At 39.7% G+C, this 12251-nt stretch overlaps 1 protein-coding gene across 4 annotated transcripts in view; it reads left to right on the top strand.

Moving 5' to 3' along the window:
* Positions 1-12251, top strand: part of ABCA1 (ATP binding cassette subfamily A member 1) — a 114670-nt gene that overhangs the window by 20919 nt on the left and 81500 nt on the right. For all 4 annotated transcript variants that reach the window (XM_026718554.2, XM_087926460.1, XM_087926458.1 and 1 more), the window contains 2 exons: positions 126-264; positions 8449-8542. In XM_026718554.2, coding sequence (XP_026574339.1) covers positions 199-264; positions 8449-8542 — 160 coding nt within the window. In that variant the 5' untranslated portion in view covers positions 126-198. The remainder of the gene's footprint in view (positions 1-125; positions 265-8448; positions 8543-12251) is intronic.

The raw sequence follows: 12251 nt of genomic DNA, 5'->3' as shown, positions 1-12251 counted from the left end.
GACAATCCTGCTTTTGGTAGGGATAGAAAAGGGGAACCAACCATTGAAACATTGGGGAGGACAGGTTGCTGTTTAAAAGGATTTTTTTTTTTTGAGGCTGTTAATCTCTTTTCTGTTCTTCCTAGTTGATGAGCAGCCACAGGGTTTCTGCTGTGTGCTGTTGCCATCGCTGGTGCTCCTGGAGTGTACGGAGGGAAGATGGCATTCTGGACGCAGCTGGGTTTGCTACTATGGAAGAATTTCACTTATAGGAGAAGGCAAACGGTAAGATCACACCATTGCTTTGTTCTGACAGAAGAGCCAACTCTGTGTTTTAACAATTCCATAACTGAGCCTGCTTAGGCAATCCTATTTCACTCTATAAATACACCATTTGGACACAATTATGTAAGACTCCCATTGATCTGGTTATATTTTGATGATGTGGATTAGTGGGTTTATACAAAGGTTCTTCAAAGAAATAAATGGTGTGTTGGAGGTTAAGTATGAGACAAGAAGTTATCTTTTAGGTTCAGTAAAAACAGATAGGAGGCAAGCAGGATGGGGCACGGAGAAACTAGACTTGTTCTTAGTTCAACATCTAGAAAAACTGTTTTAATAGTTCAGCTGTAGGAATCATTTTTGCTCTGATCAGTCTAGCAAAAGAAAAGGTAAGTTCAAAAGTTTGGCATTTCTCCATGAATGCTTTAGAGTAAAAATGGAGGCATAGTCACAAGTCACAATAGCAAAGGCACTTAGACCACTCCATAATGCTTTACAGCCATCTCTAAATGGTTTACAGAGCCAGCATACTGCCCTCAACAATCTGGATCCTCATTTTACTGACATCAGAAGGATGGAAGGCTGAGTTTAATCTTAAACTCCAGGCTGTGGGCAGAGTTAGCCCGCAATACTGTATTCTAACCATGGCTCAAGTAATGGCTCAAGTAATACAATAGATGTGCCATACTGCTTAGTCTACACATTGTGAAACCTGTATATGCTAAGCCTGGAAAAAGCAGAGGAATTATTACATCAACAACCCCAATCTGCTGCTTTGTATTAATTACAACTTTCTGAATTCCCGTGCTTGAGTTGGTTAGAAATTATGGTCGAAACTATAGATATGGAGAACATTAGAACGAGGATGTCTGACTTAAGCAGGTTATGTCTTTATTACAGCAATTCTAGCAGTAATTTAAACTGGGGTATTCAAGGCCTTCCATTGCTGTGGCTTAAGAGAGAGAGAAGCTGAATAAAACTTGCACTGAAACTACTTTAGATTTCAATAAATCTAGTACTGCTTGGAAAACAGAGTGGACTTAATAGAGTAAATACTTAACACAATCTCTTTGGTACTCTTCAGAAGAGCACAGGAAGTCTTCCAATGCAAATCTGAATAGTGTTATTGACAGGAACATAGCTAGGTCAAAGTTATTATCCACACTTAGTTGTTCTTGAGTCTTTTCTGATAGGTCCTTTCTGATTAGTTTCCTCAGGCTCTTATGAGACTGGACATGAAAATAACGGTGGTGCTATTGTGCTCTTTAATTTCCCATTTACAGTGTGCATAGTTGGACACTGTACAGACCTAAGAATTTCATAGTGATGTACTTGACAATTTTATCCCATAGGCTCTCTTAGTTAACAGTAGCTTCTTGGACTATGTTATGAGGAAAGATTTTTAGCTGTGGGAACTAAAGTCCTTCTGGTGATCTTACGTAATATCATCCATTCCAGACCACATACTAACCGTCAGAAAGAGGAGCCAGATGCAGGTTAAGACATACAAAGCCAACCTACGAGGCAGCCTTTATTTGAATCTTATGAAAGTTCAACCATAGCAAATGAGATGAAAAGAACTGAAAAACTGACTCTCTTAGTAGTCAAATCACCGCAAGAATTGCAAGACAGGCAATGATCCAAATAGATCATATCCATAATTTAATTTCTCATTGCTTTTCAACTTATTTACAGTAGTATTACTCAGAAGGGCAAAGGAGAAACTTTCTCTCTTGCTTTTCTTATACATATTTTAGAGTGAATCAAACACTCTGCTGTGTGAATGCAACATACTTGAGTTCTTTTGTTTTAATGTGTTTAGGTGCCTGTCAGAAATTGGGCAATATTGGGGGTACATAATATACAACCTTTCAAACACAGTTTTTATTTTGTGATTTTTTTCATTGTTTCTGATTATTCTCTTGCATCAAATTTGTTTTTACATGTTGGATTTATATTTTAGTTATTCTGATTATTTATGTTTATTATTTATTTGTATCCCACTTTTATTATTTTATAAATAACTCAAGGCAGCACATACCTTCCTCCTATTTTTTTCCACAATGACAGCCCAGTGTGGTGGGTTGAGCTGAGAGAGAAAGAGGAAGTGGCCCAAAGTCACCCATCTGGTTTTCATGGCTACGGTGGGAGTTGAACTCACAATTTGCCACTTTCTAGCCTGGTGCCTCAACCACTAGACCAAACTGCCAAAGGCCAGTTTGGTCTAGTTTGGATGGAAGCATAATAAATTCATTAAGCGTCCCAAACCTGGTGCACTCCAGCTTTTAGGATTCTATTTTACCATCACCTCAAAAAACATATGTTAAATATGATGGATACTGTACAGTAGTCCAACATAGCTGGAGGGGCATAATGCTGGTAGGTCCTTGGATTAAGTCCACCATAGGTCTTTTGTCTCTGCTCCTTATTTGGCTAACAAGAGCACAAATAATTTGAACTGTCAATTGCAAGGTGAGCCAAGATTTTAGGGATTGTGGGTATCTGCAGTAAGAAGGATAGGTCAAATGACAAAGCAGGTGTCACCATGTCATGATGAAAACTATGTGGCTTGCATATTTGGGTGCAGCACTGGAATTCAAATATTAGAGGCCGGCTGACCTGACATTATCTTTACTCTATTGTGGTTTATGCCAGATGCTTATGTAAGGCAGGGGTCCCCAACCACCGGGCCGCGGACCGGTATCGGTCCGTGGAACATTTCCTACCGGGCCGCCGGTTTGCTGGGTGCCACCATCTTGTTTGATGAGAAAGTGCTTCTGGGTGAGCTTTTCCGGTTGGAAAGCGGTGTTTGGGTCCTGAAGGAATCCTCGCGCCTTAGTTTCATCGAAGGGGGGGCTTCGAACGAAACTAAGGCACGAGGATTCTTTCAGCACCCAAGGCAAGGCGAGCCGAGCAACCGTCCCGAAGCTGTCCCGAAGCAAAGCCCATCGACAGAGGTACAAAGGAGGAGTTGCAGGTGGTGGGGAGAAGCGGGGGACAGCTGGCTGGCCGGTCACTCGGCTTGCCTTGCCTTGTCATGTGTGCTGATGCCGGTACCGGGCCGCGGATCATTTTGTGATGCTGGTACCGGGCTGTGGCACAAAAAAGGTTGGGGGCCACTGATGTAAGGGATGTAGCATTTGGTATATAATATAATGAATGAAGGATGTCACAGCCTCCAAAACCCAGTGGGACCACTAATTAATTAAAAAAAAACTATTAGGAAGATGAAGGCTTAAGGAAAATTCACCTACGTTACCCCCTTCATTCTGCCCTGCAAACGTATATGTGGATGGCCTCCACCTGTAATGTATTTGCTGAAGGTTGGAGTCAGCAGCTTTGCCCATGGCTTTAGTCCATCAAAAACCTCTCTGAAGATAGATGGTAGTCCGTACTTTGCTACTTAAGCTTCCCACAACTGTAATCAGCTTCTTAGAGAGCTCTCCAGTTCTGAATGGATAAATGAGTAAGAAACGATGCTGGATTACAGAAGGGTACACTGTAGGCCTATTTGCTTAATGTTTCTGAAGCTGCTTTCTCCCCGGAGGTTTGGCCAGAACCTAATTGGTCCTGGATGCCTTCCAGCAGTGCGGATGTAACTCTTGAGTTGCACATGTCAAGCTAAGCTCGGTATGTGCCTTTCATACTGCTTCTTTTGGCCACCATAGTTTGGGGAGGTGATGGAAGGAAATGCAGGCCAAGCTGTTTATTGGAGAGGTTCGGATGGGAAAATCATTTTCAAACATCTCTTTTTAATAAGAGATTTGTATCAAATTGCTGCATTGGTGGTTGATTTTGCAATAATAAGAGATTTATTAACATTCTATTAAATATTATGTTAAACAGAATATTGGAATGTGGAGTACCCTTTATTTAGGATATCAGCTGCTCCAGTTTTCTTTACTCTCTTCTGGCCTCTTTTCCCATCTTAATTTCAAATACCGTTGTCTCTAAACATGTTTATTTTTATTGACTAGTTTTGGAGAATTCTACTTCCCCTGTAGTTTTTATGTTGTTTCATCTCATTGGGGTTTCTTTTAATAAGGCTAAAAACATCTCAATGCTAAAAGTATGAGATTTTTCTATACTCTTTTTTAAACACAGTAGTTTGGGTGGGTGCTGTCATGAATTTGGATCTGGATACGGGCCCAACATCTGAAGATATTTTGAGAAGAATTTTCTCAATTTGATTATTAAGAAAGAGAGGGATCTAAACTGGAATGAGAAAAGATATGGGGAAAAGAGGGGGAGGAGAAGCAGTAAGAAATGGGTGCATGAAATAAAGAAATACGGAAATAGTAAAATGTTGAAAAGAAATTGGTTTTTCAGAGATAATGGTTGATGAATTAAAAAGGGGATTCTGCAGGGTGACAAGGGGTAATAAGAATATTTCTGCAATTAAAAATACTTAGAAAATAGGGTAATATAGATACTGATAACTCATTAAAAATTAAGGGGGGAAAATATGCTGCGGAATCCAAATGAAAAGATGTAATGATTATTATTGTAACTTCTTAAAAATAATGGTTTATTGGGAATCAAGATGAGGGAATAAAGGTATATTTTAATCATTGAGGTGTCACACTCAAAGCAGTAAAAGGGAAACCTATACTTGTTTTTTTTTTTAGTGTTAAAATTTGTATTAATCTAGAATTTATAAAAAGAATGTGTAATGGAAAGGGAATATGACAGACTAAAGAACCAACTAAATTAATAAGGTAATATAGACTATTAAAAGGGAGGAGAGACATTGGTAACCTTTTTTATTATTATTATCATTATTATTATTATTAGGCAAACACATATTGTTTATCTTTATTTTTAAAATAAATATTAAATATTTATTAAATGAAATTAAATGAAATGAAACAAAAAGATGTTTTGATTGAGATTAATGAAAGAGGCTAGAATTAATGTGTTTGTTTCTTTCCTTACTGAAAATTTGGAATGGAAAAGGTAATAATAGAATTAAGTATGCATATATGAATGTATAATTGCTGTCATATTTGTATGTAAAGGTGATGACCTGAAAATATGTCGTCCACTAAAAAGATTTTTTTTAATGTGAAAAACTGAATAAAAAATATTTTTTTTAAAAAAGGTTATGCTATTGGCAAAGGATTTTGCACCAATGAATGTAATGTCTCAGGATGAGATTTGTTTACAGTTTAGGTTTTGCTGACTTACTGTAACATCCTCAGCACTTGGACCTATATTAAATGTCAGTTATCTAATTTTAGGTCCACATGTTCATGCTCTACAGAGACATTGAACAACATAGTTCTTCCACCAGCATGCCCACCATGGTTAGTCAGTGTATGTGGCTGGGCTTATGAAGAATTTACTTTTCATGAAAATAGTTGATTTAACATTCTGAATCTTTGACACCCGAAGAAAACATTTTCTGAAGGAAAAACATCAGAAATTACATAAGTAGGTGGGGGAATTGTGGAAGGGCTGCTACAAAAGTTTCCTCTGGTGGATTTATATATACTTTTTCCATTTGGAATAATCATTTGGCCTATACAAGAAATCAGATATGCATACATTCCATTATGTCACATGGAGAGGATTGACATTCCAAGGGTTCATTAATACATTTGACTCACAGCCTGGATAATTTAAATGCCCGTATTGTTGCAAAGAAACTGAATCTAGACCAGCCAGGCCTAGCCTGATCATTTTGAGATAGCTAGATTACAACTATAATAACTGACTATTCTTCCCAGAATGATAGCTAAGGTTTTGTGTGTATATGTTATAAATGCATATAAATATATGCATATTTATAAAGGAATCCAAAATTATTTTTGAAAATACTCTAGCCTGCACAAATGGAGAAAAATGTTTGCAAAGAAGGGCCTGAAAAATAGCAGATATTGAAAACTGCTTACAGAAGATCAATTACTATTCACAGTTGAAAACAAAATAGCAAATGCTGGCTATTTGATTTTTCTTTATATAATAAATGCACCAGGAAACAAAAATCCCCTGACATTTGGAAATCTTATGAAAAAGAAAGGATGCCTTGAGAAAATTTACATAAGGTGTAACGGGAAATTGCATATGAAAGTTCAACTTAAGAGGGAAATGGCTAATGGATATGGGCTGCAAACAAACCTTCCTCCATCTCATCCCATTTCTTGCTTAGTGGACAGGAAATGCTTTAAAATGGCTGCTTCATGAATTAATATAGGTAGTCCTTGACTTACAACAGTAAATTAACTTACAACAGTTCATTTAGTGACTGTTCAAAGTTGCCATGGCACTGAAAAATGTGGCTTATGACCATTTTTCATATAACCATTGCAGGGTCACATGTTCAAAATTTAGATGCTTGGCAATTGGTTCATATTTATGACCATTACAATGTCCTGGGCTCACGTGATCTCCTTTTATGACCTTCTGACAAGCAAAGTCAATGGGGAATCAGATTCACTTAACAAACATGTTACTAACTTAACAATTACAATGATTCACTTAACAACAAATTCACTTAACAATATCTTCATTAACGACTTAGAAGAGGGAATAGAAGGGGAACTTACCAAATTTGCAGATGATACTAAGCTGGCAGGAATAGCTAACACCCAAGAAGATAGGCTCAAGATCCAGATGGATCTTGACAGACTAGAACACTGGGCCGTATCTAACAAAATGCAATTCAACGTAGAGAAAAGTAAAGTCTTACATTTAGGCAAGAAAAACCAAAAGTACAGATATGGACTGGGTGAAACCAGGCTCAATAGCAGTAACTGTGAGAGGGATTTTGGAGTCTTAGTGGACAACCAGCTAAATATGAGCCAGCAGTGTGCAGCAGCAGCCAAAAAAGCTAATGCAATCCTAAGTTGTATTAACAGAGGGATACAATCAAGATCAAGGGAAGTACTAATACCACTCTATAAAGCCTTAGTAAGACCACACCTAGAGTACTGCATCCAGTTTTGTTCACCACATTATAAAAAAGATGTTGAGACTCAGGAAAGAGTACAGAGAAGAGCAACCAAGATGATTAGGGGACTGGAGACTAAAACATACAACGAACAGTTGCAGGAAGTGGGCTTGGCTAGTCTAGTGAAGAGAAGGACTAGGGGAGACATGATAGTGGTCTTCCAATATTTGAGTGGCTGCCATAGGGAGGAAGGGGTCAAGCTATTTTCTAAAGCACCTGAAGGCCAGACAACGAATAATGAATGGAAACTGAACAAGGGGAAATTTAACCTGGAAATAAGGAGAAACTTTCTGACAGTGAGAACAATCAACCAATAAAACAGCTTGCCCTCGGAAGTTGTGGGAGCGCCATCACTTGAGACTTTCAAGAAGAGATTGGATTGCCATTTGTCAGAAATGGTGTAGGGCAGGGGTCCCCAACCACCGGTCGCCGGACCGTACCGGTCCGTGGAACAATTTCTACTGGGCCGCCAGTTTGCTGGGCGCCGCCATCTTATTTTGATGAAAAAGTGCTTCCGGTGAGCTTTTCCAGGTAGAAAGCGGCGTTTGGGTGCTGAAAGAATCCTCGCGCCTTAGTTTCATCGGGGGGGGGCGCCTTTGAACAAAACTAAGGCACAAGGATTCTTTCAGCACGCATGGCAAGGCGAGCTGAGCGACCGTCCTGAAGCCTTCGCGAAGCCGTCGCGAAGCCCATTGACACAGGTACAAAGGAGGAGTTGAAGGTGGCGGGGAGAAGCAGGGGACGGCTGGCTGGCCAGTCGCTCAGCTCGCCTTGCCATGTGTGCTGATGCCGGTACCGGGCCGCGGATGATTTTGTGATGCCAGTACTGGGCCGTGGCACAAAAAAGGTTGGAGACCACTGGTGTAGGGTCTCCTGCTTGGGCAGGGGGTTGGACTAGATGACCTACAAGGTCCCTTCCAACTCTGATGATCTGTTATCTGTTAACAGTGGCAAGAAAAGTCATAAAATGGGGCAAAACTCACTGAAATGTTAGTAACTTAGTAATGTAAATTTTGAGCTCAATTATGGTCGTTAAATTGAGGACTACCTGTAGTCCAATTGATCCAAGGGCATCAGGAAGGCATCAAATTGGGAAAAGCTAAACCAAAGAGCAACATTTTGTTCACAGAAGTTACCAAAAAAAAAAAATCTTACTCATTGTCTACTTTCATTTTCATTTCCTTCTTCATACCAACGATGTTTAGTAATTTGCTGTTTCTCCTCTTCTCTTCCAGGTCCAACTATTGATTGAAATCACTTGGCCATTGTTTATCTTCTTTATTCTGATGTCTGTGAGACTGTCTTATCCAGCTTATGAACAACATGAATGTAAGTTTTAAAAAATGCCTGAGTTCTTGGGCTCAGAACAAGTAAAAAAGTGAGAGGCAGATTGCATAGGGAGTCAACTATTATTGACCTAGAAACATGAAAAAGATTTGGGCCATCAGAGTGGTCTATATTTGATCTTCAGCTAGAAAGGATGGTTCTTCAGTTTTGCATATGGCTATGGCTGCTGAAAACCAAGTTTTTATTGCAATTTGTTTCTGTTGTCAACAAATGCCATTGCTAAAGGAGGGATTTGCCTCTCGCTTGACCACTATCAAGAATATAATAACTCTTGCTAACATAACCCTGAAGGTTTCTTTATAGCCCTGTGCTTAGTAGTACAACCCTAACCCTACGATGATTCCTTACAGGAGTGATTCTCAAACATTTTGGTCTCAGGGTCTCTTTACATTGTTGTAAAACAAAACTTGAAGATTTCAAAGAGCTCTGGTTTTTATGGGTTATATCCATCAATAATTACTACATTAGAAATTAAAACTGAGAAGCTTTAAAATATTTAAATATTTAATATTTAATTTAGATATTAAAATATTTAGATATTAAAATCTTTGCAGACTCCCTTAAAGGGTCTCGGAGATTCCCAGGAGTCTCCAGACCACACTTTGTGAACCACTGCTTTAAAGTGATTTCACATATTATTTAAACAACGGAGCTGTGTTGTTACCTGTAGCTATTTTGATGGATGTTTTTATTAATGAAAACTGTTGGCAAATAACAAATTAATCTTACATAACAGAGAAATCCTAGACATAGAACAATGTGGAATGTTTAATTACCCTTCTTAAACTCTTGCATATACATACTCTGAAGTAAAACTAATTGACTTCAACAGGATTTATTCCCTACATTGATGGCCAACTTCACATAATTTGTGAAACACAGAAACTTGTTCAATATGGTCCTAGTCAGCTCTAACTGAAACAGAATTTCCTTTTTCAAAATGTAGCAACCCTGAGGTATATTTCTCTGTAATAATTCAAACTTGCTGGTTATAGAGAAGGGATTTCAACAGAGATAACTAGGCCTGATGAAATCTCTCTTGCATAACCTTTAATATTGATTATAGTAAGTCAATGAAGATGTCCAACTGAAGCCAGAAAAAACCTAAGTTGAATTTCATCCTTGACCATGAAAACTCACTGTCAATCAAATCTATCTTTATGGTCATAGACCAGCATAAGGTGGAGGGAATGCAAACAATTGGTAATTTTAAAAGCTAAACAAAATAATCAGTGTTTTTATCACTTTGTATACACTTGCGTTTTATTTTTTGTTATAGATAGATAGATAGATAGATAGACAGACACTGCTCAAAAAAATAAAGGGAACACAAAAATAAGACATCCTAGATCTGAATGAATGAAATATTCTTATTAAATACTTTGTTCATTACATAGTTGAATGTGCTGACAACAAAATCACACAACAATTATCAATGGAAATCAAATTTAGCAACCCACGGAGGTCTGGATTTGGAGTTACACTCAAAATTAAAGTGGAAAAAATCACTACAGGCTGATCCAACTTTGATGTAATGTCCTTAAAACATGTCAAAATGAGGCTCAGTAGTATGTGTGGCCTCCACGTGCCTGTATGAACTCCCTACAATGCCTGAGCGTGCTCCTGATGAGGTGGCGGATGGTCTCCTGAGGGATCTCCTCCCACACCTGGACTAAAGCATCCCCCAACTCCTGGACACTCTGTGGTGCGACGTGGCATTGGTGGATGGAGCGAGACATGATGTCCCAGATGTGCTCAATTGGATTCAGGTCTGGGGAACGGGCGGGCCAGTCCATAGCATTAATGCCTTCATCCTGCAGGAACTGTTGACACACAGTCCAGCCACATGAGGTCTAGCATTATTGTGCATTAGGAGGAACCCAGGGCCAACCGCACCAGCATATGGTCTCACAAGGGGTCTGAGGATCTCATCTCGGTACCTAATGGCAGTCAGGCTACCTCTGGCGAGCACATGGAGGGCTGTGTGGCCCCCTAAAGAAATGCCACCCCACACAATTACTGATCCACTGCCAAACCAGTCATGCTGGAGGATGCTGCAGGCAGCAGAATGTTCTCCACGGCGTCTCCAGACTCTCTTACGTCTGTCACATGTGCTCAGTGTGAACCTGCTTTTATCTGTGAAGAGCACAGGGTGCCAGTGGCGAATTTACCAATCTTGGTGTTTTCTGGCAAATGCCAAATGTCCTGCACAGTGTTGGGCTGTAAGCACAACCCCCACCTGTGGACCTCAGGCCCTCATACCACCCTCATGGAGTCTGTTTCTGACCATTTGAGCAGCCACATGCATATTTGTGGCCCGCTGGAGGTCATTTTTCAGGGCTCTGGCAGTGCTGTCCCTCCTTGCACAACGACGGAGGTAGCAGTCCTGATGCTGGGTTGTTGCCCTCCTACGGCCTCCTCCACATCTCCTGATGTACTGGCCTCTCTCCTGGTAGCGCCTCCATGCTCTGGACACTACACTGACAGACACAGCAAACCTTCTTACCACAGCTCACATTGATATGCCATCCTGGATGAGCTGCACTACCTGAGCCACTTGTGCAGGTTGTAGACTCCATCTCATGTGACCACTAACGTGAAAGCACCGCCAGCATTCAAAAGTGACCAAACCATCAGTCAGAAAGCATAGGAACTGAGAAGTGGTCTGTGGTCACCACCTGCAGAACCACTCCTTTATTGGGGATGTCTTCCTTTCCACCTGATGTCTATTCCATTCTCACAACAGAATGTGAAATTGATTGTCAATCAGTGTTGCTACCTAAGTGGACAGTTTGATTTCACAGAATGTGATTGACTTGGAGTTACATTGTGTTGTTTAAGTGTTCCCTTTATTTTTTTGAGCAGTGTAGATATAGATATATAGAGATAGATATCTATATCTATCTATCTGTCTATCTATCTATCTATCTATCTATCTATCTATCTATCTATCTATCTATCTATTTTAGCTTTTACAATTTGTTTTCTAAACGTGTGAATTTTATGTTTTTTCACTTTTAAAATTACTAATTGTTTGTTTCCCACCCTTGTTATAGCCATAGCATTTAGACTTATATACTGCTCTACAGTGCTTAAGAGATCTCTCTAAGCAGTTTACAGAGTCAGCATATTGCCCCTGACAATCTGGGTCCCCATTTTACTAACCTTGGAAGAATGAAAGACTGAGTCACCCTTGAGAGCTGATTTGAATTGCTGCATCGCAGGCAGCCGGCAGGCAACAGAATTAGCTGCAGTACTGCATTCTAACCACTGCAGCACCATGGCTCTTATGCTGGTTTATAACCCTAATAAAGATTTGATTGGTTGATTCACTGAGGTAAATTCACTGGGTGACTGGGCCAATCACTTCTCCTACTTTATCTCACATAGTGATTGTTTTTATAGAGACAAATAATTGGAAAAGGAAATCTGTGTGTTCTGCCTTGGTCACCTGCAGAAAAGCGGGATATACAGGTAGTCGTCACATGCAATAGTTTGTTTAGTGACTGTTCAAAGTTATAACAGCATTGAAAAAAGTGGACCATTATGACCATTTTTTGCTGTTACAACCTTTGCAGCCTCTCCCCGCTGGTCATGTGGTCAAAATTCAGATGCTGGGCAATTGGTTCATATTTATAACCGTTGCTGTGTCCCAGGGTCATGTGATCATTTTGGGGGGGTGACTTTGTGA

This window comes from Pseudonaja textilis, chromosome 2, assembly GCF_049901715.1.
Source record: "Pseudonaja textilis isolate UNSWEBS1 chromosome 2, rPseTex1.2, whole genome shotgun sequence".
NCBI lineage: Eukaryota > Metazoa > Chordata > Lepidosauria > Squamata > Elapidae > Pseudonaja > Pseudonaja textilis.
The sequence above is the reverse complement of the archived record's forward strand: the minus strand, read 5'-3'. Positions and strand labels throughout refer to the sequence as shown.